Source organism: Sus scrofa, chromosome 13 (assembly GCF_054392235.1).
Source record: "Sus scrofa isolate SSC_HxYL_T2T_F1_AM1 chromosome 13, Sscrofa_HxYL_maternal_Yorkshire_Landrace_v2.0, whole genome shotgun sequence".
Classification (NCBI taxonomy): Eukaryota; Metazoa; Chordata; class Mammalia; order Artiodactyla; family Suidae; genus Sus; species Sus scrofa.
The window spans coordinates 172,812,457-172,839,755 of record NC_139395.1 but is presented as its reverse complement, the minus strand read 5'-3'; the positions used below and the strand labels follow the sequence as shown (position 1 = coordinate 172,839,755).

The 27,299-nt window shown below is 38.0% G+C and overlaps 1 protein-coding gene across 50 annotated transcripts in view; it reads right to left on the bottom strand.

The window, feature by feature from the left end:
- Positions 1 to 27,299, bottom strand: part of ABI3BP (ABI family member 3 binding protein) — a 277,985-nt gene that overhangs the window by 176,598 nt on the left and 74,088 nt on the right. For all 50 annotated transcript variants that reach the window (XM_084991540.1, XM_084991569.1, XM_084991544.1 and 47 more), the window contains exon 2: positions 23,035 to 23,214. In XM_084991540.1, coding sequence (XP_084847666.1) covers positions 23,035 to 23,214 — 180 coding nt within the window. The remainder of the gene's footprint in view (positions 1 to 23,034; positions 23,215 to 27,299) is intronic.

Sequence of the window (27,299 nt, the reverse complement as noted above, 5' to 3'; positions counted from 1 at the left end):
AACACAGACATGGAAAAATAAAACAACTGAAAAACAAGATTGCTATTACTGTTCTGCACTATGAAATTCTTCGAGGTTTTGGAGCATAATGAAAATATATGCCCTGTAACCTGATCAGAAATTTTAGCAACCCAAACCAAAGTCTGCTACTTTATTTACATAATGTATACTATTAAGAAATTTCAAGAAAATTTGTATAGAATGCAGTGACCTTGACAAACTTTCCATTCCTGACAATTAAACCTATACAATGCTTCAGGTAATTAAATCTAATTTGCGTCATATTTTAAATGCCTTTATGGTAGAAGATAGGAACAGCCTCCTGTTCAAGGAAATCTACATTTGAAATCCTTTATAAAGACCTAGATTTTTTTGGTAACACAAATAATCCTTCAATAATTTCTCTGCTCAATATATCTATTCCTCACATTTTTATTAGGGGCCACCTGTCTTGCAAGGCACACTGCTTTAGAATACTGTTGTAGTGAGGTTTTTTCCCCGCTATGCAAGTTTCCACAAGACAAACAAGCCAAGAAAATTGGGTTGTGATGATCATTGTACAACTATAAATATGCTAGAATTCATTGAGTTAAAAAACTAAATCAAGATGATCCTAAGGAAAATCAGGTAAAGGGCATGAGAAAATGAAAACATTTAATTTACCCTGACATATTCTTTAACAATTTGGTTTCATGTCAAACTAAATTTCTGGGCATTAGAGCAGGGATTCTGGAGCCAGTAATCAAATCCCGCTCAGCTACTTACTAGACAAGAAAAGTACTTAACATCAGTGTACCTAGTTTCCTTACATGGAAGATGGGGAAAAAATCATAGTACCGGGGCTCATGGGGTTTTAAGTGATGATTAACTATAGAAAATGCTAGTTTAATGTTAGCTATCATGATGATGATGATTTCTTAAAAGCATAAGTTGGTGTCCTAAGAGCCTTGAGGATGTATTAAAAAAGAAAATGTTCTGGCAGTTCCCATTGTGGCACAGAGCAAATGAATCCGACTATTATCCATGAGGAGGCAGGTTCAATCCTGGCCTCAATCAGTGGGATAAGGATCTGGCATTGCTGTGAGCTATGGTGTAGGTTGTATATGCAGCTTGGATCTTGTGCTGCTATGGCTGTGGCATAGGTTAGCAGATGTAGCTCTGATTTGACCCCTAGTCTGGGAGCTGCCATATGCTGCATGCATGACCGTAAAAAGCAAAAAAAAAAAAAAAAGGAAAAATGTTCAAAACTGTGTGTTTTTTTTTTAAGAGCAAGCACCAAATATTTTAAAATACAAAACTTTCACAATTAAAAAAAAAGAAAATTACACACCATCTTGAAAAATATTCTCTTGACCAACTCTAATCAGGCTCTTTTCAACTCTTGCTCAACAAAGCCCTGATTTGTGCTTCTGTGTTCATCTCTGCATTGTCCAATTTTACCCAGAGTCTTGCTGAGATGGTTTAGCCAGCATCCCCCACCTTCCATACCTGATGACACTGGTACCAGGTCAGGTTCCTCAACCTCCACCACCTCACAGAAGATATCTGATCACCCTGGCCTGCCTCTGTCAAGAAGCCTGGTGTGTCAGGTTAGCCAGAATCCTCCCTGAGCCCTGATGTCTTCTCTTAGTAGTTTTCTATTCACTCACTCCCACTCTGCTCCTTGGCTATAATTCCCATTTTTCCTTGTTATATTTGGAGTTGAGACAACTCTCTTTCCCCCACTATAAGATCCCCCTGCAGTGGTCCCTATACTTATCTCGAGAACCCTCAGCCCCTTGAATAAAGTCTCTTACCATTTTTATTAAGTGTCACTGAAATTTTTTCAGTGACAATATTTGCTCAGAAATATCAATGCAAACAATCCTATAAAATATGCTGACAGGATGATTCTGGTAGCACATGATAAATAATACATTATAGCCAAGTGTAGTTTTTTTCATGAAGGTAATGCAAGGACAAAATAAGTTCCAATTTTCACAAGTGCTGAAAAGGCATTTGACAAAATCTGACATCAATTCTTAATTAATATGGATTTAATAGAATGCCCCCTCAATATGATAAAATGCATTGTAAAATACCTGAACCATGTTTTTTAAAAGTGCAGGATCACACAAATACATTTCTGTTGAATAATTCTCCCTGGATTTATCAGAAAATTCAACCCTCATTTTTGTGTCCCTTTTTTTAGCATGTATTTTTAAATGTTACTCTATGATTTTATTTTTATAGACCGCTTCAGCATTTTTTATTGACTACCTGAGATTAGTTAAATAGAGAATGATGTAACTGACTATATTATATATTCTTTTACTGCCGTGATGTGGGAATATCTACAACGAAGCAGTGGATTGGAAGCATACCTGGAATATTTACACATAGGACCAGCCTTGCCACAAGGGGGAGTTAGAACAGACTTGCTCATGAAGGACTCAATTTTCTATGTCCATTTCCCACCCTTTTTTTTTTTTTTTTTAGCTTTTTAAGAGTCACACCAGGCTAAGGGTTGAATCAGAGCTACAGCCATAGCCACAGCTATAGCCACGCAGGATCTGAGCCCCGTCTTTGACCTACACCATGGCCCACAGCAATGCTGGATCCCTTGACCCACTGAGTGAGGCCAGGGATCAAACCCACATCCTCATGGATACTAGTTGGATTTGATACCTCCTGAGCTACAATGGGGACTCTCCATTACCCTCTTCAAGGTGCCTCTTTTCACTTTACTGAATGTGGTTGTCCTCTTCAATCTTATTTTCATTTGCTCTCAGAGAAAAGCACAAAACCAATAATTTACAACTTAGCATGAGTGAATTCATGTTAATACAATACCTGGACTCATGACCCATTCTACTTTAATTACATAAAAAGAGGATATATCAGCTACTGAATACACAAATGGAATCAAGTAACCAATGGGGAGGAGCTTTCGGCCTAGCACCCTTCCTAATTCCTTTGATCTGTCCCTGAAATCATAATGTACAGAGAGCCACCTTCTCTCTAAGCTAAAGAAAGCTGGCTTGCAGATGTCTTGTTAGAGGCCACATCTGTGGAGGGTGGGGAGGGTTTTCTCTGGCAGGAGAGGGCCAGGCACCACTCTGCGTATTTATACTACTGTGCTTTAAAGATCTGGGTCCCTTCAAACCTAATCAGAAAAGGTGGACATCATTTCAGACACTCTTTGTGTCCAGGAGAGAATTTTCAAGATTGAAATGAATTTCTGGGCAACTTTGTGTAAGATAGTCAATAAACCCCTTTTGCCAGTAATTAGGTTTATTTTGGATTAAAAAAAAAAAAGAGGCCAGGAGTTCCCATTGCGGCTCAGTGGTTAACGAATCTGACTAGAACCATGGGGTTGTGGGTTTGGTCCCTGGCCTTGCTCAGTGGGTTGAGGATCCAGCGTTCCCAAGATCTGTGGTGTAGGTTGCAGACACAGCTCGGATCCTGCATTGCTGTGACTCTGGTGTAGGCCGGTCGCTACAGCTCTGATTGGACCCCTAGCCTGGGAACCTCCATGTGTGCAGGACTGGCCCAAGAAATGGCAAAAAAAAAAAAAAAAAAGAAAAAAGGCCAGATTATTTCTACTATGATCTGGAGGTTTAAAAACAACATTGGGGCTTAATCCTCAGTCCATCCAAGTCCCCAGTGGAGGCGGGAACCTCCCCTGCCCTCTGGACGTAGACGGCATCCTAAGATGCTTTGGGATGGAGAGTGAGACATTTGAGCTGCCGCCCTAGAAACCCACCAAGGAGAACACAGGAGAACACTTTTTTAAAAAAGTAATAGATCTCTTCGTCCAGCCAGAGAGCTGTTCACAGAAGTAGCTCCTCTGAGCAGCTGTGCCACCTATGTGGAGACTGGCCAGCAGGCCCTGGATCTCAAGCCCAAGAGAAGACTCCATGCAAGCAAGGGACCCTGAATGGAAAGTAGCCACTCGGCATGTGGAAGTTGGATGGGCCTCCAATGGGACTATACCAGCTTCTTGGGATTTTGAAAAATGGGGGGGAGGAGCAACAATAGAGTCCTAAGAAATTTATTTGACTTTTTACTAATCTAGCAGGTGGGAGTCAACTGGTTTTCACTTGGAGACATAAAATCAACATAGTCATGTCTTAACCCCAAATGGTAATTTGACAATATCCAATATAAAGCTGTTTTATAGGAAATGACATATTAAAAATACAGAATGCTGTATTTCATTGGCTATAAGACATTCTTTTACTCTCAGGTTTTCCAGTCTCTCAAATGCATTTTATAGTCAATGGCATAGCACATTGGCCAAGGTGGGCAGCTGTATCCTTGCTGTCATTTACTGACACCTTCCAATAAGGTCAAGAAAGTGACATCTTCAAAACTGGCAGAAGAAGCTTAGTGATTTGAAAGGAAACCCAGTGGAGCAGTGTTTCCCAAACACGGTATCGTCACTGTTCTTGCCGGCACAGAGCAGTGTGGTGGAAAAACAAGGCTACCGATAGCTGCTGTTCGAAGGGTGAAGCAGAAGAGTTGGACTCTCAAAGGGAAGAATATTTAGCAGTGATTTAACTTTTCTTTTGCTTATTTTCCTTGTAATTTTTAAAAAAAGTAATAGATCTCCTTATCCCCCAAGCCCCAGTCTACTAAATAAGAAAAACTTCCAGCAAAACTAAATTGAAGGACATTCTACAAAATACCTAACCAGAACTCCTCCAAACCATTAAGGCCATCAAAACTAAGGAAAATCTGGGAGATGGGCCTATAAGAATCTATGTGGACTAGTGTGATGTGGTGTCCTGCACTGGACCCTGGAATAGCACAAGATCTTACATGAAAATGAAGGACAGTATGGACATCAGTTAATATCATATCACTATTTGTTCAGAAGTTGTGACTGTACTGTATTAACATAAGATGTGAGGAATAGGAGAAATTGTGTGTCAAGTACAAAGGGTTCTCTGTGCTACATTTGCAAATTTTATTAAACCGAAAGCTATTCTTGGAGTTCCCGTCGTGGCGCAGTGGTTAACGAATCCAACTAGGAATTGATCCCTGGCCTTGCTCAGTAGGTTAAGGATCCAGCATCGCTGTGAGCTGTGGTGTAGGTTACAGACACGGCTTGGATCCCTCGTTGCCGTGGCTCTGGTGCAGGCCAGTGGCTACAGCTCCAATTAGACCCCTAGCCTGGGAATCTCCATATGCCGCTGGAGCGGCCCTAGAAAAGGCAAAAAGACAAACAAAACAAAACAAAACCTAGAGCTATTCTAACAAAGAACTTTCTACAAAGAACTTTCTAAAAATAAAATCATCTATTAATAAAATAACATTTATGTATTAATGAGTCAGAGGAAGCTCTTTCCATAAGTACAAAACACAAGCCTAAGAGACACAAAAACAGTGTCATTAATCCTCAGCTTTATTCTTTCTTAGATTTACTGGAGTTCCCGTCGTGGCGCAGTGGTTAATGAATCCGACTAGGAACCATGAGGTTGCCGGTTCGGTCCCTGCCCCTGCTCAGTGGGTTAACGATCCAGCGTTGCCGTGAGCTGTGGTGTAGGTTGCAGACGCAGTTCGGATCCCGCGTTGCTGTGGCTCTGGCGTAGGCCAGTGGCTACAGCTCTGATTCTACCCCTAGCCTGGGAACCTCCATATGCTACGGGAGTGGCCCAAAGAAATAGCAAAAAGACAAATAAAAAAAAAAATTAAAAAAAAAGTTATTCTTTCTTAGATTTATATAAAAGAGTGGTAGGATTTATAGTTAAAAGTGCTTTGGATTGGATGAAATCGGGTAACTGTTTTATTAGAAATCAAGATGGCACATCATAAGACTCCTATTAAGCATAAAATCATCCACAAAATCTGAAAGAAAAAGAAAAACTATGGTCATGGCAACCTCCATACAGAAATGTCAGTTTTTCTCCGCATCTGCAAGCATCCACATGCCACACAGAGCTGTAATCTGACCTGAGTGGGTACAATCCAAATTTAAGTATTCCCTTTAGCTTTTAACATTTGGCAGACAGTGCTTGTGCCTTATTTCATCAACAGTGAGTAATGTCTGTTTGAAAAATACCCTTGAAAAGCTTCCTTGTGTTTTAAGCTCAGGTGGAGAGTTCCACTCACGCACTAGTCAGTTTAAAAAAAAAAAAAAAAAAAAACTTAAGTGTGGCCACACTGAGGATAAGCAAATAGTGCTCCAGTCAGGACTCTTGGTGCTACAGTTCTATCTCAGGTACCCTGCCTGTTCTGCAGACACTGTTCTCTGCTGGTCCATGAAAGGGGGATGGAGGAGGGCAGCCTCCTTGAGAGAAAGGAGTACAGTCTGATGGGAGGGTTGGGGGTAAAAAGACAGTAAAATTCTACTAGTCTGTAGGCCACTATCAGCAGTTCTAAATTTCAGTAATGTGACCAACCTTGCTCCTTACCCCCAACCATTCTCACATGACAAAGTAAAGATAAAAAATTGACACCATAATAGCAAATTGGTTACAAAAAGGGGGTAAATGATTCATATTTGAACCATATTTGTACTCTTTCTGAAGTCCAGTTACTAGAAAACGAGACTCAAATATTGTTGATGAAACAAATGCACTCCTCCAAAGGGTTGTGCTAACAAATTCACCACAAGACACATCCGTGATAATTAGGTAACCCTAAATTACATATTAACAAGCTAAAACAGTGGCTACTGATAGCACGGACCAACTCAGGAACAACACTGATGTCTTTTCAGAAAGTTCAATGTCCCTTCTACAAAAGAATTAATGGGGCATTTTTCTAGAAAATTGGGGAACTCCTGATGTTTGCTTGAGCATATACCAAGCCATAGCTTTGCAAAGTTTCACAGAAGCCAGAACTCCAAATAGAAGACAGAGTAGTTATAAGTAATGTCAGAACTGCTCTAAATTTACTCTGCTTACCAGATTTATGAATACAGAAGTTTAGCTATTTTTAATGCATCATTAAGGAGATAACTAGCACAGTGTCCTTAGCTGTACATAAAAATGAATGTCTACAGCAATACGATTCATTATAAACTAATTGAAGTTGTCTACTTTTAGAGTGTTTCTAAGCCCCCAGAGGAAGACAAGGCAAGCTGAGGATCACACTGGTTTGGGCCCAGACTCAGTTCATATTTTGTTCAGTTCTCTACCTTTAAACCTGGAAACAGTAATTGTATGGCAAACATTTTCTTTTTTTTTTTTTTTTTGAAATTTTATTTTTATTTTTTTTTTACAGTATAAAATACATACATTTAAACACAATTACATTCACACACATTATTATATCATGGATCTTAAGAAAGAGATTAAGTAACTCCTTCTGGAGAAGTGGAATGGAAAATATTCTGAGACAAATAGGAAATTTATTCTATACTTTATCTCATTTTGTATGGCTTTCATCTTTACTATTTAGTATTATCTATTACATTTCAATTTTTCTTTAAAAATTAGCATTATATTAAAATTGTGTATATTATGCAACTAAAATTTATAAAGAAGAAAGCCCTATATACCATTAAATATTTTATATAGCATAATAAAAAGAATAACTTAACTGGTAAGAATAACAAAAATAATACACCCTCTGAAAATAAGTAAAATATAAAATATATAAACTGGTTAAAAAACAGTGTAACTATATAAACATGTCCTCACAATTTGTTACATCTTATTGATTCTTCAATATAGGCATTATACCATTCTAGGTAATGTGATAAACAAGACATTATAGACCTTACATTGTACCATGGAGAGAAATGGTTATTAATAATACAATTGTAGAACTGTATTATGTAATTGTACAGTTGCATTATTTAATTATAATTATCATAAATTCTTTGATGGAGAGGAAATCAGAATCAGATCTAAGAAGACTTCAGCATTCCAAGAATGATGTGAAATGACTATGGCAAACATTTTCTGAATGAAAGAATGAATCTATTTCTCTATCTATTGCCTGGGGCTAGAGTAAAAATGAAGGAAGTCTGATGCTTTTCAGGAAGAAAGGAAAAAATAATTATGGGTCTGGTGCTCTTAGATTGGACGAACTAGTATTATTAAAATGGCCATATTATCCGAAGCAATCTACAGATTTAATGTGATCTCATCAATTTACTCATGACATTTTTCACAGAAGTAGAAAAAATACTCCTAAAATTTATATGGAACCATAAAAGACCCAGAATTGCCGAAGTAATCCTAAAGAAAAAAGAACAAAGCTGGAGGCATAACCCTCTCAGACTTTGAACAATACTACAAAGCTACAGTGATCAAAACAGGATGGTATTGGCACAAAAATAGATATATGGATCAATGGAACAGACTAGAGAGCCCAGAAGTAAACCTTATCCCCAGGGTCGATTAACCTTTGTCAAAGTAGGCAAAAATATACAAAGAGAAAAAGATAGTTTCTTCAGCAAATGGTATTGAGAAAGCTGGACAGCTGAATTTAAATCAATTAAGTTACATTACACCCTCACATCATATACAGAAATATACTCGAAATGGCTTCAAGACTTAAAATATGACATGACACTATAAAACTCTTAGATGAGAATGTAGGTAAATCATTCTGACGTAAATCTTACATCATACCAATGTTTTCTTAGGTCAGTCTCCAAAGGCAATAGAAATAAAAGTAAAAATAAACAAATGGTACCTTATTAAACTTAAAAGTTTTTTCACAGCAAAGGAAACAATAAACAAGGCAAGAAGAGAACCTACAGACTGGGGGAAAATACTTGCAAACAATGCAACAAATAAGGGCTTAATTTCAAAAATATACTAACAGCTCATAGAACTCAACAGCAAAAAACCAAACAACCCAATCAGAAAATGGGCAGAAGACCTAAAGAGACATTTCTCCAAAGAAAACACATAAATGGTGAATAGGCACATGAAAATATACTCAACATCACTAATTATTAGAGGAAAGCAAATCAAAACTACAGTGAAGAACCAGCACACTCTGGTCAGTGTGACCATCATTAAGAATTCTACTAATAACAGGAATTTCTGCTGTGACACAGTGTGTTAAGAATCAGACTGAAGTGGCTTGGGTCATTGCAGAGGTGTGGGTTTGATCCCTGGCCTAGCACAGTGGGTTAAAGGATCCAGTGTTGCCACAGCTCTGGTGTAGGTAGCTGCAGCTCAGATTCAGTCTCTGGCCCAGGAACTTCCATATGTTTCAGGTGTGGCAAAAGAAAGAAAGAAGTAAAGAGAAAGAAAGAAAAAGAGTCTATGAGGGTGTGGAGAAAAGGAACCCTCCTACACTGTTGGTGGGAATGTAAATTGGTGCAGCCACTATGGAAAACAGTATGGAGTCTCCTGAAGTATAAAGAGACTTGCCATATGATCCAGCAATCCTATTCCTGTGCATATATCTGAAAAAACTCCTATTCAAAAAGATACCTTCCCCTATGCTCATAGCAGCACTATTTACAATAGCCAAGTCATGGAATCAACCCAAGTGTCCACAGAAAAATGAATGGATACAGAAAATGTGGTAGAGATAAAATACTAAGTCATAAAAAGTGAAATAATGCCACTTGCAACAACATGGATGGACCTAGAGAATATCAAAAATCAGACAAAGACAGTAGTATGCAGAAGTATATGTGGAATATCTAATATGACACAAATGAACTTATTTTTGAAACAGAAAAAGACTTACAGACATAGAAACAAACTTATGTTTAACAAAGGGTGAAGGTGGTAAGGGAGGGAGAAAGTAGAAATTTGGGATTATCAGATACATACTACTAAATATCCAATAAACAACAAGGCCTACTGTCTAGTACAGGGAACTATATTCAATATCCTTAATAAACTATAATGGAAAGAATATGAAAAAGAGTATGTGCATGTATATGTGTGTGTATGCACACACACATATGTATAACTGAATCACTTTGTTGTATAGCAGAAACTAACACAATATTGTAAATCAACAATATTCAATTTAAAAAAAAATTATGGGTCTGGGAAATAGCTGTCAGCACAAGCGAATTATCTTTTGAACAACTTGTAAACTTTAATCACCGAATTCGTCTTTGTTAAGCCTGTCTATAGAACTAATTTTTTCCTTTTGAAGTTTTTTCTTATAAAAAGTATGTGGCATTATGTCTAAGAATATTTATCTTTCACCTGAAAAATAATTGAAACCAAATTTTAAAGAAAATCTGCTAATTACCTGTTGGTAATTGTTCCATTAAATGTTACAAAATCCTTTGGAAAATGAACCAGTGCCCATTTTGATAAAGTATTCTGCTATGCTCTGGGGCTCTGAGACGGTTCTGGCATCTCTCAGCCCTTAAGAGGGAGCCTGAGGCCCCAGCCCCCAAGCGGGGTGGGACAATGGTGAAGGTTAAATGGCCCATAAAAGGCACAGCCATCCTGAACCACAGAGCAACCCCTAATGCAAAAATGACTAGGGATAGCGCATCCACGATTGGTGGCATTCTAGAATGTTTAGTCATAGACATGTTCTAAAGGGAGCTGACAAATTTTATTGGTGTGCATGTTGCCAGAGGAGTTATTCAGAACTGATCATGTCTGCACTGCAGAGTAGTGATGCCTCATGAGATGAAAACTGTATGAGATGAGATATATGAGATGAAAACTCAGCTTTAATAGGAAGACAGGGTGTGGGAAAGGAGGGGGTGGAAGGAAGAGGCTGGAGGGAAAGAGGGATTTTCCTAAACACTATAATGTGGACTCCTAAACACTCCTTCGCACTTCACAGCTTGCCATCTGGAAGGAGAGATGCCCCCTTTTTCCAAACATATGAGCATTTCAAAGACATGTTTCAACAACATTGCTGGAAACTTTTTCTGAGTTTTCCTATAATTCTTCTGAGAGCTTTCGAAAACATACACTTAACCCAGTGCTGACTACATATTTTATGGCCCCAATCAATGCAAAATCCACAGGTGGGATCCCACCTATTTTAAAAGTAATATTAAAGACACCAAAATATAAAATATTTCCTTTCATGGACTCTGTCTCAACCTGTCACAGTATTTACTGGTTATTTAAAATGCTCTGTGGAGGAGTGCAGGTGCTCACCTCCCCCTGAACCTTTCTTACTTGACTGCATAGCACCTTCCCCACGAGGGGCAGCCTCAGGATCAAAGTGCCTAACCCTACACCTCACCCTTCAGGGCACAAAGCCAATCTCCCTTTCCCAAAGGTCTGCTTTTGGAACCCACGGCCACAGAAGGATGGTAACCTCAGTCTTAGGACAGTCACTGAATGGGGGTGGGAAAGAAGCTGGCATAGGCCAAAGCATCCATGAATGCACTGTGGCAGTGCCAGCTGGTCCAGGCACTGTAGCCACCATGTCCTGCCAGATATCACCAAGGAAGTGCCCACCAGACCCTCCCTGCATCCACACCCAGGTCCCTGCAGATGGTGGAAGGCAGCAGTGGTGGCTAAGTGGGGGTGGGAAGAGGAAGGCCCAGCAGCAGGGGTCAGGGGGACCAGAGGACCAAGTCAGGGGCAGGAGTTGGAGGCCAAAATAAGAGCTCAGGCACCAATCCCTCAGCTCACATGCCGTCGTCCCATCTGATCTCACTGGCAAAATAAAACTGAAAGGTAAACCTATTAAGATTTTCAAGGCAGCAAAGCATTAAACTTCAAATGCAGGGCTCCTCTGAGCTCACTGGTCACATGCCCGGCAGCCAGGCCTGACCTGCCCCTCCCCCATTCCTGCATCCTGACCACAGCTCAGATGGACCAGGTGCTTTTTCATTTCCTGTTGTCCTGGCTTTCATTCTGGAGCGTCTCACTCAGCTATTATCCCAGGCTAACCCTGCCTCACTGTCAAGCCCTGACAAATTCTCTTCCAGACACTGGAAATAAACACTTAACTCTTTCTCTTACCCATGTGCCACCACAGTCAGTACACATCCTTTCCTAGTTTGGAGACTGTTAGACATTAAAATTGTTGATTTTATTGCCTGCAGTTTTTTCCTTCCCTGTGTTTTATAGGTGCTCCCTGCAGAGATATTTAGTGTAGGGTGTTGTCTGTGAACTCATTTAAGGTTTGGCAAATGCTTGCTCTTGAAGGAGAGTCTGCACACACTCACACACATTTTCCAGTGAGTTTACTTCGTTAATATTTATCTCTACAGGAAATACGATTGAAAAAAATCAGGACTTCATTTGGATGTTTGCCCTTTAGATAATAAAGCTAGGTCATATTAGCCATTAAATGGTAAATCACCAAAGTGTTCAAATCAGCAAGATGTTTTCTCTCTCTTTAAATGTTCTTGTCAGCATTACCATATGGGGATGAGAGGTCAGGAATAATTCCCACAATGAGTTTATACATAGGGTTCAAAGGACACAGATTCTTTACATGCCATGGGGAAGGCACTGTGGCATGGGTGTCAAGTGCACAGGCTCTGGAGACAGCCTGTGCCTGTAGATTTCTTCATTTCTCAGGGATTTACTGTCTTCATTGATGAGAAGAGGATGCTAATATTACCCGCTTCAAGGGGTTGCTCTGAGGAGTCAGTGACCCATTTCTGTAAAGCCCTTGGACCAGCACATTGTAGATGCCCAACAACATTAAATCATCAGCCAAAGATTGGTGAGAACTTCCAGCATTTGGTGAGCAGCTACTATGAATCCTGCCTTGTGAATAAAATGTGTCAGAAGCCAACTTGCAGGAAACCTCTTCTCCGTGAGAAGGGTCCTAGTGGCAGAGAAATGGCTGAGCTATTAGCTTAGAATCAAGTGGTCAAAGACCAGGAGACAATGCCAAAAATTAAAGTCTTTCTCCCACACAAGCTATCATTTTTCAATTAAACTGTGATACCTTTGTGAGAAAGGGGAGCACCAGTAATAATTCTACCACAGCAGCAGGTATAAACCATAACCATGCTTAATAAAGAGGGTAGAATCAATGTCTTAAGCCAATTAATTTTTTTGTTTTTTGTTTTTTTCTCCTGGAGATTTCCACACCAAGAAAAGAGAGACTTTTTCAATTTTGTTCACTGGGAGGCTTGCCCAGCAAACTCCCAATGGACTCTGGGTACTCAGCTCCTACCCCACAGATCTATCAAGCCAGGTCAGGGAGTATACAAGGGATAGTGAGAGTCAGCTTGCCCTGAGCAGCTCATTGGTTAACTAGTGAGATGTGATGCTAATGAAAACCAACAACCCAAACCAGAATGTAATCAAATGCTGGCCCTCACAGCAGAGCAGTTCAGGAGGCATCAATCTGTGGCAGGGAGGGTTGTGTTGAGGAAAGTATAATGTTTAAGGAAATAATACAGGTAGTTAGGAAACTAGGGTTTGATTGTGTCCTTGGTTTTGAGCTGTCATCCTAAAAATAAAGGAAACTGTAAAGTCTAAACTTTCTACTTGTTCTGGACAATTCTCTACTTTATCTTCCTGCTGACAATTGTTTTTCTAAAAACCTTTCTCCTCAACAAGCCTCTTGCAATGAATCTGGGATGGGGTACACTTTTGACCTAGGACAAAAGGGCTATAAGCTATTTTGGGGAACCCTCACAGATATAATTAAGAACAAAATTTTAAAAGTTAAAATTTTGGTCTCAGTGCATTGTGCAATAAATTTGAAAAAAAAAATGCTTTATATTGGAATATAGTGAGTTTCTTTTATTGTGTTTCCAAGAAAAGATAAACTTGGAGACAGTTTATCTATTGTTTGGTGAGGTCAGGAAGACCATGAAAACATTACAGTTGAATCCAATAGAAAAAAGAAACTTTGAAAAGATGTTATCTTATCCAAACAGGTAAACTGGGCATCTATTTTCAAACAAGGACATTCTGGCATAAACTTGGGGTGAATTGTTCCAGCGATGGCATAATATTTATTAGTAAGTTGGTACCCACTAGGCCAATTTCTTTTTTTAAAAAAAAGAATCCCCTTTGAAGCTTACTCAAGTTCTGCTAAATTTTGCACCTTGGAGGAAAATCAAGTGATTCTGAAATTCCCATTTTTTAAATGAAAAATCTGGATTAATCTTGAAGATTTAAAGCCAAATACTTCCCAGTGGTAAAACTATTTCCAGAGGAAGAACTAAGTAGGAATATTAGATGACATTTTGAAAACAGTTTTAAACAAAAGAAAAATACCCATCTTAAGTGGGACCCACAGCTGTTTCAGACTTCCTGGGTCTCCCCCTTTCCTCTCACCCATTCATTTATTGTGCTTCTAAATCATGACAGCATTGGAGGTGAAAAAGAAATCTAAGTTTTAGGGTCCTTAGTTGCTCTGGCAGTTTTCTATTTGGGTGGAGTGTGGGAACAGACAAGACATACCAAAATAAAGATAAAGAGCAATTGATTAGGAATGATAGCAGAGAGTTCCTGTTGTGGCTTAGCAGGTTCGGAGCCCAACTAGTATACATGAGGATGTGGGTTTGTTCCCTGGCCTCTTTCAGTGTGTTAAGCGATGATCTGTGGTTTAAGTTGATGACAAGGCTTGGATCCCGTGTTGTTGCTGTGGCATAAGCCAGCAGCTGCAGCTCTGACTCGACCTCTAGCCTAGGAACTTCCATATGCTGCAGGTGCGGCCCTAAAAAGCAAAAAAAGAATGATGGCAAAAGAAAATGCTCGCCTTGTGTGTTGAGAAGAAGAGGTAGGGCTTGACAAGTGGGCAGCTCATAATAAAGAAAGATGGTGGTGGTAGTGGAATGGGTAGAGGAGAACACGTTTTGGGGACACAGTAAGTGCTTTATGTATTTTGACTTATTTAAACCTTAATGAGTTAGGTAGCCAATGGCTCCTTCCATGATACATGGCCTTTCTTTTTTTCCTGTTCTTTGTTTAAACTACATTACAAAAACAACAAATCAGGGGTTTATGTGTACTTTCCACATAAAATTCCCTAAGTTTTGAGAGGCAATAGAGTATAGCATTCCAGAATCCAGGTTCTAGAATCAGACTTTCTGGGTTCAAACCCTGGTGCTATTTACTAGCTGAGGTAGTTTTAGAAATTTACTTAAAACTCTCAGAGGTTCAGTTTACTTAAGTGTAGAAGGGCACTAAGAATACTACCTTACCCCCACATAACTAGCATATCCTTCGTCTACATTGTGGGACTACCTTGTATTCACTTCAGGCTGCTATTTTGCTTTCTCTGCTCACAGCCTCTTGCTTATTTTCTAAGGATTTTGCTAGGGAAGAGGGGAACTGGGCTGGTTTCACAGGCTGACACTGTATATCTTTTCCCCCTGTTAGTTTATCTGGCTACTTTTCACTAGTCATTTTCAGCTTAATTTAATTCCCTATGTTTTTCTTTCTATTATCAACCTCCACCTATTTTTCTTGAATGAATCCACCATCACCGTCCTTGTGGTACTTTCCACAATAAGTATCCACTTGTTCTGTCGTTAGGTAACATTGATCCTTCCATGAATAGTAGCAATCTCTATTATTTTATATTTCATCCCACTTCCATAAAAATGAGGAGCACATTCAAAATATTTTTATCACCAAGAGAACAGCTGAAGTTTTTAAGGTTTGCAATGATGAGAGAAAATATCTTCTTACCTTCTATACAAATGTAAAAATTAAGGGTAAAACTTGTAAGGGGTTAATCTATAGCAGTATAAATTGTATAAAATTTATAAGCATATAATTATATTCATATCTGAGTCATTGTAAATAAACTGGATTAAAAATTTTTTAATTGTCTTCAGTGAAATAAAAGCAAGAAACTTCAGAACAAGAAACTGATGATTAAATTTTTGCCTGAACTTGCTGAGATAAAACTACCCTGAGTTAAAGTAAATGAAACTAGTGTTGGGCTCTTATTTTGACTTCTACTTAATAGGACAAAATTCTTGCTCTTTTCTTGCTAAAAATGGCTTTAGTAGAGTAAGACAGATGAGAAAAGTGATGTCTAGCAATTCCAAACCTTTCAGCTGTGTCTTGTGAGCACTCACCTTTTCTGTTGGAGGCCACAGCTGTAAATGTCTAAGATGTGCCTGATGACTATTCAGCCAATTGCACTGAACAGGAATTCCCCCTTAATGACTAAAAGATGATCATGACCATGGGAAACCATTGTGTGTGTGCCAAGGGAACTATATATCACACTTTTAGATTTTGCTTCTTCCTTTGTTTCTTAATCTGTTTGGGAGTTGTCTCTTCCAAGAAAACATTTCTTAGTTATGGTATACAGATGATTATGGTTACTTTTCAGTAACTGACAGCTCTGCTAAAAAAAAAAAAAAAAAACAAAAAACCAAAAAACTATCTCTGCCATTTTGCTGACACTGCATTCTCCAAAAAGCCAACAAAACATAAACCAAAACCACAGGGCTACCAAGGTTTTTCAATCTAGGTGCTAAAATCTTGACCAAAACTTTTGGTGGTGATTTAGTCCATTCATTATGAGCAAATGAAACAAAGCTCAGAAAAGGTAAGACCACTCAGCTTGTTATAATAGCAACTAACAAAAATTATAAAACATATCTACTCTGTGCCAGGGTTTATCTTAGTCTTACCTAAATAATCTACCTATAGTCTTCACAACACTTATGAAAGATTATTTCTCTATTTTATAAAGAAAAAAATGAAACAGAGATTAAATAACTTACCCAGAACTACTCCATAGTAAGTTGTGTTGAGTCTGAACTCAGATGTCTCACTGAAAACATGCATATCGTTTCTCCACATCATGCTGCCTCTCCAAGTACAGGAGAATCTTTCCTAGAATGCAGATGCTAGCATTCTGGTCCAAGCTCTCTCCTGGGTAGAGCATCTTAGAGGACCATAAGGATTGCTTCCTCTTCCTAGGTCAGGAATCACTTTGAGGGAATATAGGCAAGATGGCGCCTAGGGTGAGTGATTAAGAGGCTCATGGCTGAATGGGAGAAACACTCTATCAGGGTAGTGAGTATGGGGGTTAGCAGCTGTGAGAACATGAGTTAGGAAATTTGCCCTTTTAAATCCCTTTGGAGTCCTAACACCTGGTTGGAAGACAAATTTTAGTTAGAATTTGTGGTAGTGATAAATATACGTGATATTTTTTCAATTTAAGATTTTCTTGCAGTAAAGACGCAAAAATACCTCCGTAACTTGCTCTACAAAACTGGTGGAATATAACTTTTTCCTTCCCAGGTGACACTGATTAAAGTCTTTTCAGAGGTCAAGAGAACATCATAAAGTATGAGTCCATAAAGACTCAGTGTCAAAAGAATTTTTTTTTTTTTTTACTGTATTGGATGTTTGCAAATTACCAACAGCTTAACATAAAAGTAAAAAAGCAAAAGTTAGATGTGTAAACCAGAATGAGAACATTCATGATGTGGGTAAAAGAGGATATGGGAACTTAGCAGCTCTATTACACTGAATCATGTTTTATCACATCATTGCAGGATTCTCATAGCCATTAATAGTTTTTAATAGTCACCTGGGAAAATACTACTTTTTCTGCTGCTCCAATTAACCTACAAAACTATTAGAAGATTCTACGTACGTAAAATTTTTACAAACGTTTCATGTGAATCTTTATTTCAAAAGAAGCAAAAGGAGAGTTCCCATTGTAACTCAGTGGGAAGAAATCCAATTAGTGTCCATGAGGATGTGGGTTTGATACCTGGCCTCACTCAGTAGGTTAAGCTGCTTAGACCAGCAGCTGCAGAACAAATTTGAGCCCCAGCCTGGGAACTTTCATATACCACAGGTGCAGCCTTAAAAAAAGCAAAATAAATAAATATATAAATAAAAAGCAAAAAAAAAGAAGCAAAAGTGAATGTTTCATGTTTTTTAGTTTTATAAGACCAGCATTTGACTTTGAAAATGCCTCTGTTGATACTATATAGATAGATATTAAAATAAATTAGAATTGCTTATGAATGATTATTTAGTAGAAATATTAGTCCACGTATCACTAAATGTTAACTGGAATATTTCTGAATGGTTAGTAGCTTCTCATTTCAATGGTGGTATCTTTTAAACACATCAAACAAGTGGAATGTGTCAAAGTGGCACTTTTTATTTCAAAAAGGAAAGTAAGTTACAATGTTGGGGTGTAGTTTGGTGGAATTGAAGAAATACTACTATCTTCTTACAGCATGAAGGAAGGGGAGGGGATATAAGTGATGTTTTTTTTCCACAAAGACATTAAAAATTCCTTGCTCTTGTATGGCAACTTGCACCCAAGGAATTTCCACTCATCACTTTATGCTCATGAATTCACTAACATGCCCATTGCACATCTGTGAAAAATAGACTTCAATACTGTTTTACAGGTGAGGAGAATCATCATACTGTAATTGGTAGCAGAACAGGAATAGGATAGAAAGACAAATTTCAAAATACAGTTTTTGGCGAGCAGAATAATGGCCCTTAAAGACTGCCCACTTCCTCATTTCCAGAACCTGTGAACATGTTAGGCTCTATGACAAAGAGAATTAAGCTGCAGATACTAATAAAGTTGTTGATCTATTTACCTTAAAATAGAGAGAGCATCCTGGCTTATCCAGGTGGATTCAACATAATCACAGAGACCCTTAAAAATGGAAGAGGGAGGCAGATGAGATCAGAACCATATGGTGTGAGTAGAGCTTGATCCAGTGTTGTTGGATTTTTTAAATTGAAGTATAGTTGATTTACAATATTAAATTAGTTTCAGGTGTATAGCACAGTGATTCAGTATTTTATAGATGATAGGCCATTAAAAGTTATTATAAAATAATGGCTGTAATTCTCTTTGCTGCACAGTAGATCTTTGTTGCCTATTTTATATCTACTAGTCTGTATCTCTTAATCCCATACCACAATTTCGCCCCTTCTCCTTCCTCTTTGGTAACCACTAGTTTGTTCTCTATGTCTGTGAGTCTGTTTCTGTTTTGTGCATACATTTATTTGTATTACTGTTTAGATTTCAAGGTAGAAGAGGAATATGGGTACCTCTGTAAGCTGCAAAAAGCAGAGAAAGAGATTCTTCCTTCAGAGCCTCCAGAAGGGAAGGCCCACCACCTTCACTTTATCTAGAGGGACCTACACTAGGCTTTGGACATAGAGAACTGTAAGATAATAAAGTTGTAACGTTTTAACCCACCAAGCTTGTGGTGATTTGTTATGGCAGCTATTGAAAACTAATAGACAGCTACCTAATCATTTAAGAGTCATTACTACAACCAAAATAATTAAGAAAGATTATAAATAAGCAAATTAAGTGTTGCAGGATTCTCATACAGAGAGATGGGACACCGAGGCTTTTTGCCAGGAAGTAGTGTTTATTCGTGTCGGCACTGGCTCAGCAGATTCACATCCAAAGGCTGAGCCCTGAACACAGTGGGGCGCTTTCTTATATACCCTCTGTTATTTCCTTTTTAAATTTTGGTCCCTTTGTCCCCCTTATAAGGTAACATACATTCTGTAAATTCTGGGTGGATGGTCTATGTTACAAAGTTGCACATGGATACTGATTATGTCTTGCTGCCACAGAGTTACGCATGGGCACACAGATGCTGGTTATGCCACATTGCCTTCCCTTTGTTCTGGGAGGGCCCTTACCACATAAGCAAACAAAGATAATATTTAATTTGGAAATGCAAGTCCATTTTGAAGTAATAAAAGTAGAAACACACAGATTCTTTGGCATGAGAAAGATGGGAAAGGAAATATCTAAGAGGAATTCTTTTTCCGTCTTCCACTAGAATACTAGAAGAGAAAAGAGACAAATAAAAAAGAACATATTGATCTAAATGATAAGGTAAGAGTTCTGAAACTGCTACTTGGTATAGCTTTCCAGGAGAAGTTTGGGAATCTTTTGTGCTTAGCAATCTTTAAGACACACTGTGATCTGTGTCATCTACCATGGATGGTTTAGATATATACTAGCCTGATGACAAGGGCCTAGATTAGATAATCTCTCACAGCCTCCTCCAGCCTAAACATTCTACACACACTTGACTATTCAATTCAGTGCCATAAATATATACTGCCTGTCTACTCAAGGTAGGTCATTCTACTATGAATAAGCAAAGAATAAGACATAAACTCTGAATTTAAGAAGTTCATAATTTAATAGTGAACAACCAACAAGGTTAAACAACCAACCATATTCAAGCTAGACAATGAAAAGAATCATAAGGGATGGCTAAGTGATGTGCTGATCAAAAGTCATAACATATCTAAAAATCAATGCCAAAAACCCAATGCATTCTTATTGATTACAAAACAAACAACAATAACATTGGTCACCACTTCAGATTTCCAGGGCATCAATTTATTACAATAAGAATTTATCCTGTATTTCCTATAAAAACTAAATTTTTTCCCATAAAAAAAAACTGTATAAGGAAAGTAAAAAAAGTAAAAAAAAAAGAGAATTCTTTTTTAATGTAGAATTTCAGCTAAAAATGCAGAAGAAAGGACAGAATTAGAGTCTATGCAGTATACGTCTAGGGTGTAAGATTGCCATTTTACAACCCCTATATGAAATAATGGATCTGGGCAATGATCATCAATAGACATTAAAACCATTAAGTGCAAATTTGATGATGAATTTTATAGTGGAGGGATCAGGCTGAGGTGGCTTAAACATACCAAACAGTCTTAACCTCATAAAGTACAACACTAGCCATTATGTACCTCTTTTCCGTGTTATTAGGAAATAAACAGTTCCGTCTGTAAAGTATTATTTCCCCCCTAAAGCTGAATCCAACTCTAATATAGACTCCAAATCTAAATACCTTTCATAGGAAATACAGAGATTGAGGAGCCAGTTCAAAAATGATTAGAAGCAACCATTAAATACAAACCGAATGTGCAATCCAGTTTCCCCAGCAAATCAATAACATTTAAAAAGGGAAGGGAGAGAGGATGGTTACAGAATGAAAGAAACTTATGAGATACAATAACCAAAGCTAACATGCAGACCAAGTAGGGTCCTGATTCAAAAAGGCAGCAATTCTAAGAAGGCATTCTTAAAGATCACCAGAGAAATTTAAACATGGACAAGTTATAAAACAACATCATGGGATTATTGTTACGAGAAAAACAAGGCAGTACTAAAAATATTTACCTGTTAGAACACATGCTGAAGTATTCACAGGTTTTACAAATATTATATCTAGTAATGCTTTAAAACATCCCCAAATGTCTGTGAAGAATACATGGAAAGAGAGCAGCAAAACAGAGATATGTATTCCAGTTGCATGATGGGACATAAGGTTTCCCTCTATATGTTTGAATGTTTTTCATAATAAACATTTTAAGGTATGAAAATAATTGTAAACAAATAAAAGGGTACCTAGTCTATTCAATCATCCCTCATCACTGAACTAGTGAAAGACTGGTATATTTGTGCTAGAAATTTTCTTTATGGTTTTCTACACGTAATTTTCATTAGCAATCTGACTTCTATCACTTTAAGATTGAATGCCTTCCACCTCATAAGGAAAGGATATTTACTACTGACCAAATTCTCCATCTATATAACCAAGGATAAAAAAATTATCATAAATAAAATACTACTTCTAATGCTCAATAAGCAAAGAATCCGTAGATCTCTTTCTATTTTTGTGGGGTAAGTATATAGCTTCCAGTCACTTTTTATACTAAAGGGTAAATACCATGGGGGGATATTTGCAAGTTTTCAAATTCCTTATGGTTTATATGGTCCAGGTTAGTGTTGTTACATTTGTCAAAATGCCTAATTCTCAAATTTTTGGGGGGAGGGGTAACAAAATGTGATGTGTTTGCTTTAAAGTGCTTAATCTTATGTAATATCTAGTCTAAACATTTATAATTGATAATGTTACTCTTTTACCTAAAGTAAAAGAGAGACTTCCCCATGAGGAACAAAGGGCTACAGGGCAAAGCAGATTTATCTTCAACATTGTTACATGTATGTGTGAATTTCAGATCTGGTCTTCAGTAGTTCAAGTTATAGGATTAAATTTTGGAAGTTCATGGAAAGGCTTTTTAGTGATAACCCTAGCAGTGGACGAAAATACAAATCTCATGCTGTTCAGGAAGCTTTTGATAGCATTCTAAATAGATGATCCCTTTAAAAAAATGTTATGCTTTAAAAACATTTTATTTGCAGGTAATTTTTCTGGAGAAGGCTTAAAGGTGCCCATATCCTCAAATTACATTTGAATGTGATTAAAAGTATTTTCAGGAGCTTCCATTGTGGCTCAGCAGAAATGAATCTGACTAGCATCCATAAAGATGCAGTTTTGATCCCTGGCCTTGCTCAGTGGGTTAGGGATCCTGAGCTTAAGGATCCTGTGGCTACAGCTCTGATTCGACCCCTAGCCTGGGAACCTCTATATGCCATGGGTTCAGCCCTATAGAGACACACACACACACACACAAAAAGTATTTTCAAAGAAATGTAAAATTTTATAACACAGAAAAATTTTAATCTTTTGTCTGAAATACCCTAAAATGTTCAAAAATGTAATACATTGTCTTTTCTTTTTAAAGGCAGCTTGTCCTGAAGAGACACCTAGAAAGCTGTAGTTGATATTTTCTACCAGAAGAAAGTAAAGACACAAGGGAGAAAAATTAATCCGCATAAATAAGCTATGTTACAGAGATTTAAGCCCAGGTATTTTAGCTAATTTTTTACCTAGGCAAGTTTAGTAATATGGTCAGAGACTTCAGGTATAATGGAAATGAAGTTGATTATTTCTGCAGTGCATGCAAAATATGCATTGTATATTTTTCGATGTAAAAAATTGTGCCATGGGTTACAACATTTAGGAAAATGTTTTGTAATTATGGCATTTGGTTTGGCTGAGGGTATAGAAAAATTGTTTTACATTTTGAGGAGTTCCCACTGTGGCACTGTAAGTTAAGGATCTGGCAATGTCTCTGCAGTGGCTCAGGTTGCTGCTGAGGTGCAGGTTTGATCCCCCATCAGTGTAGTGGATTAAGGATCCCATGTTGACACAGCTGTGGTGTGGTTTGGATTTGATCCCTGGCCTGGGAACTTCCATATGCCATGAGCGAAGCTCAAAAAAAAGCCCCAAAAAATTAAAAAAAAAAAAAAGTATCATAAAACACTCATTACCTTTTAACTCTTCCTCCTATGCCTGAAACCCAAATATCTTACCTACTATGGCCTCAGTGTATTTCCCTTCTGCAGGAAGAGGAAAGTACTGGTTTGGTGATAAGTTGCTGCCATATCCCAGCAGAAAACCTTCCAATTTTACATTAGGATGTGGACGCAGGAACTTCAGGAAGATGGAGTCACTTGTGGTATTAATGTGGACTTTGAGGTTTGGCTTTTTACCTAAAGATGAAAAAGAAAATATAGTCAGCTGTAACTTCACCTCTTAAGCATCTCAAAATAAATTTGGAGCAAAGGTAGCTACTGTATAGCTACTCAAGATCACAACACATCCAGCTAAATAACTAAAATACAGGTAATTTTGAGATCAAAGAAAACAGACGTAATAACATTTAAGGCAATCTAGAATACAAAGTAAAATCTTATGGTTTAATATTTGGTAGTTTATTATTGAGCAGGTAAATGGGATTTAAGGCTATTTGGGCTATCAAAATTGGTCCAAACTTTCATTTTATACACACTGGGAATGGTGAAGGGATCTGAAATGTCTTATTGGTAAGTTTAATTACTGCGCTTTGAAACCCCCAGCCTCCTCAGTGTTGGTCTCCACCTGCACCCCCACAGGGCTTAGTGATTAACGGAGTGGAAACGGTAGGGAAGTGGGTAGGTTTTGGCTGAGGGGTAACTGAAATAGTAAAATAGGGAATTCTGAAAGGAGCAGTGTTGAGAGGAAAGATGATTAGTTCTATTTGGAGTTCACTGGGTCAATGAGACAACTAGATGGAGATGGCTAACAGAAGCTGACCATCTAAACGTAATGCTCAGAAATGGGATCCAGATCCATCCAGGTGGGTGTCATTAGTTTGTAAATGATCATTGGATGAACTTCCTCAGAGGGTCTGCAGAATAAGGAGAGAAACCCTATATTTTCAAGGCATCATCATTGTTATTTTTAACTATGTAGGCCACAGGGGCAAACAGTCACAGTCACTGAAGGTCTTGACAAGCAATGAGGAAACAACACTGTCTTTTGTCTTTGAGGCTGGAAGGAACTGGATTCAAACCACAGCTCTGCCACACATTTGTCGGTATGCCTCCAGCTACTCACTGAAGTGTGCTTGAGACTTGTTTCCTGATTTGTAAATTACGGGTAATGGATAACAATGTTAATTCTGACAGGTTGTTTACAAAAGTTAATGCATATGGCATCATCTCAAAGCTCAGTAATTGGTTACTTAATCAGGCCCACCCATAACCCTTTAGCCATAATTCAGAAATCCAGAAAAAATCTTTGTAAGAATTTCATAAGTTTATATCAAACTAACTAGGCAACAAAATTCAATCTGAACTGTTATGGTGCCACTTAGTCTTTCTTTAATCTCACCGAATAGTCAGTGTGACTTATTTACATGTTTAATCATAGTTTAAGTAAGGGGTTCTGATCAAGACTCCACTGAAGATTCCTTAATACATGGTCTAGGCATCCTAGTACATTTCTGAAATCTAAAGATTTTCTAAATTCAAAAACACATCTGGCCCCAAAAATTTTAGATAAGAGATTGTGGACCCCAATTTATTTCTTCATTTAACAAGGATTTCATATTTTTAAAGTATTTTACCTGTGGGGAAGATTATACTTACTAACTTAATAATTCACATTTTATTTCTCATTAATCAAAGACATACTGTATATATACCAGTCAGCAGCTATGAACAGTATGGGCATCCCAAAGCCATCACGCTAAATTTATACCATTCCAGTTGAAAATCATCCAGTACCACCTTGATACAGCCATAAATAAGGATTCCATTGGGGCTTTGAAAAAAATAAAGACAATCCTGACTTGGATACCAGGCTGTGGAAACCACACTCTCACCTCAGCAGCTGGTACTATGATTTCAAGGTATGTATATAGTACTTTGTACTTTCCAAAGAATTTTATGAAGTTCCTGTGAACTTCTTGACGGTCTGATTGTGTTTCCTACACTTGTGGCAAAATTGAAGTCCAGAGATACTGAGTGGCTTATCCAAAATCAAAGGAAAACTCTACCAAGCTCATGTAGTCCAGTTCTCTTATAGCACAAGTGATTAAATGAGGGCAGACACACCTCTGACACTCTGCAGCTTAAGTACAGGGTCAAAACTGAATCTTAGGTTCTCACTAGGCTGGACTTTGTCTGGGGTAAGGAGCAACTAACCCCAGACTGCAATGCTCAAATGATGTTAAATGCTAATATTTTTTTCCTAACTTCATCAGATCGATCTATCTACTATCTATCTATCTATCTATCTATCTATCTATCTATCTATCTATCTATCTATCTATCCATCTGTCTAATCACCTTAGCAAAATCATAGATAGGTAGGTAGATAGATAATCTCACAAATATAACACAGATTTTGGCCAAGCCAATTTTCTTCTTAGTTCTGTGCCTGGATTAAACCTACAGTTACCCATCTTGCTCAATGGACAGGAACGACTATAAATCAAGCACATATTCTGCTACCTTAGAAAGTTGTAAGGTCTGATAATAAATCAAAACACAGATGGCCATTTCTAACACCTTGTTGGGAGGAAGAGATTAGGAATCAGTGTACTTAGGCTGTACTCTTGTCAAGAGCTAAGAGTCACAGCATCATCACATTAGACCTTCCCTCACAGATTGTGGCCTAATGTACCACATTATTCCTCCTCTTGGAAAGTGGAAAGCTTGGCTGCACTAACTGAGAAAGAGGAAAGCTGTAAACAGAATTACTGACTAACAAAAGTGGAAGTGTTCTTGCTTCCTCTGCCTGGAAATTTCATGACTCCTGTCTTTCTTTTGCTAAATGTATCAACATCATGCAACTTTTGGAATAAATTAACATTTATCTGATCTACTTTATCTGAAATTCCAACTCATAATACTCTCTAGAGCTAAATTTTACAAAGTCCTGGAAAAGAGTAAAGCACACAAACGAGTCTTTTCTCAAAACAGAGTCACACATTTAATAGTATTTTGAGACTATACCCCAGTTCCTTATTGGAGCTAGGAACTCAGAGCCCTTCATTATCTTGCCACTTATGCTTTCTCTTGTTACTTTTCAACATCTCTCATATCTCTTTGGCCAGAATAAATCTCCTCACATTCTGCAGTGCATACAGGCCCTGGCCCTACACCCATGTTCACATTTGTCACCCAGCATGGATTTCCAGGACATCCCTTCGCTCACTCAGTTATGATCCCATTGACCCTGTCAGAGATCAGCAAAATGCTTAAGTAGTTTTTTTCGTCCTTTTCATCTGAATAAGTTTGTCAAGTGACCCTTTAAATGAATGTTTGAACTAGGATTCAATTTTATATACTTAATTTTCCCAGTAATTTAGGGTACATGTCAGTGCATCCTATAGTAATTTTTCATCTTTGATAAGTTTCTCTTCACTCGAAGTAATTCTGAACTTAAAGGTTTGGAAGACTAGTCATGTAATTACAGTTATCTTTCAATAGATAGTATTGAAGACCTCAAGTGAATGACTTGAGGTACAGAAAATTTAAAAAAATTACAACATGATTCCAGATATAAGTGATATGGTGTTTGTCTTTCTCTTTCTGACTTACTTCACTCAGTATGAGAGTTTCTATTTCCATCCATGTTGCTGCAAATGGCATATTTCATTCTTTTTTATGGCTGAGTAGCCAAGGAGGAGGGGGAGGGGGAGGGAGTGGGTTGGATGAGGTGCTTGGGGTTAATAGATGCAGACTATTGCCTTTGGAACGTATTGGGAATGAGATCCTATGGTCACTTCTGATGGAGAATGATAATGTAAGGAAAAAATGTATACATGTATGTGTAACTGGGTCACCATGCTCTACAGTAGAAAATTGACAGAACACTGTAAACCAGCTATAATGGAAAAAAATAAATATCATTAAAAAATTACAACCTGATACAAGCTTAACTAGGAAAATATTCATAAGTAAAGTAGCATATATATCACCCAGAAAAGCCCAAGAGTACAGACAAATGAGTCCTGGAAAAACACTTTATTGTATCCTGTATGAGAAACAAAACATAACCAATCAAGAGTGACAGAAGTGGGAATTCCCATCGTGGCTCAATGGAATCTTATTAGCATCCATGAGGACACAGGTTAAATCCCTGGCCTTGCTCAGTGGGTTAAGGATGTGGCATTGCATGAGCTGTGGTGTAGGGCGTAGGCGCAGCTTGGATCTGATGTTGCTGTGGCTGTGATGTAGGGTGGCAGCTACAACTCTGATTGGGCCCTGAGCCTGGGATTGGGCCCTGAGCCTGGGAACCTCCTTAT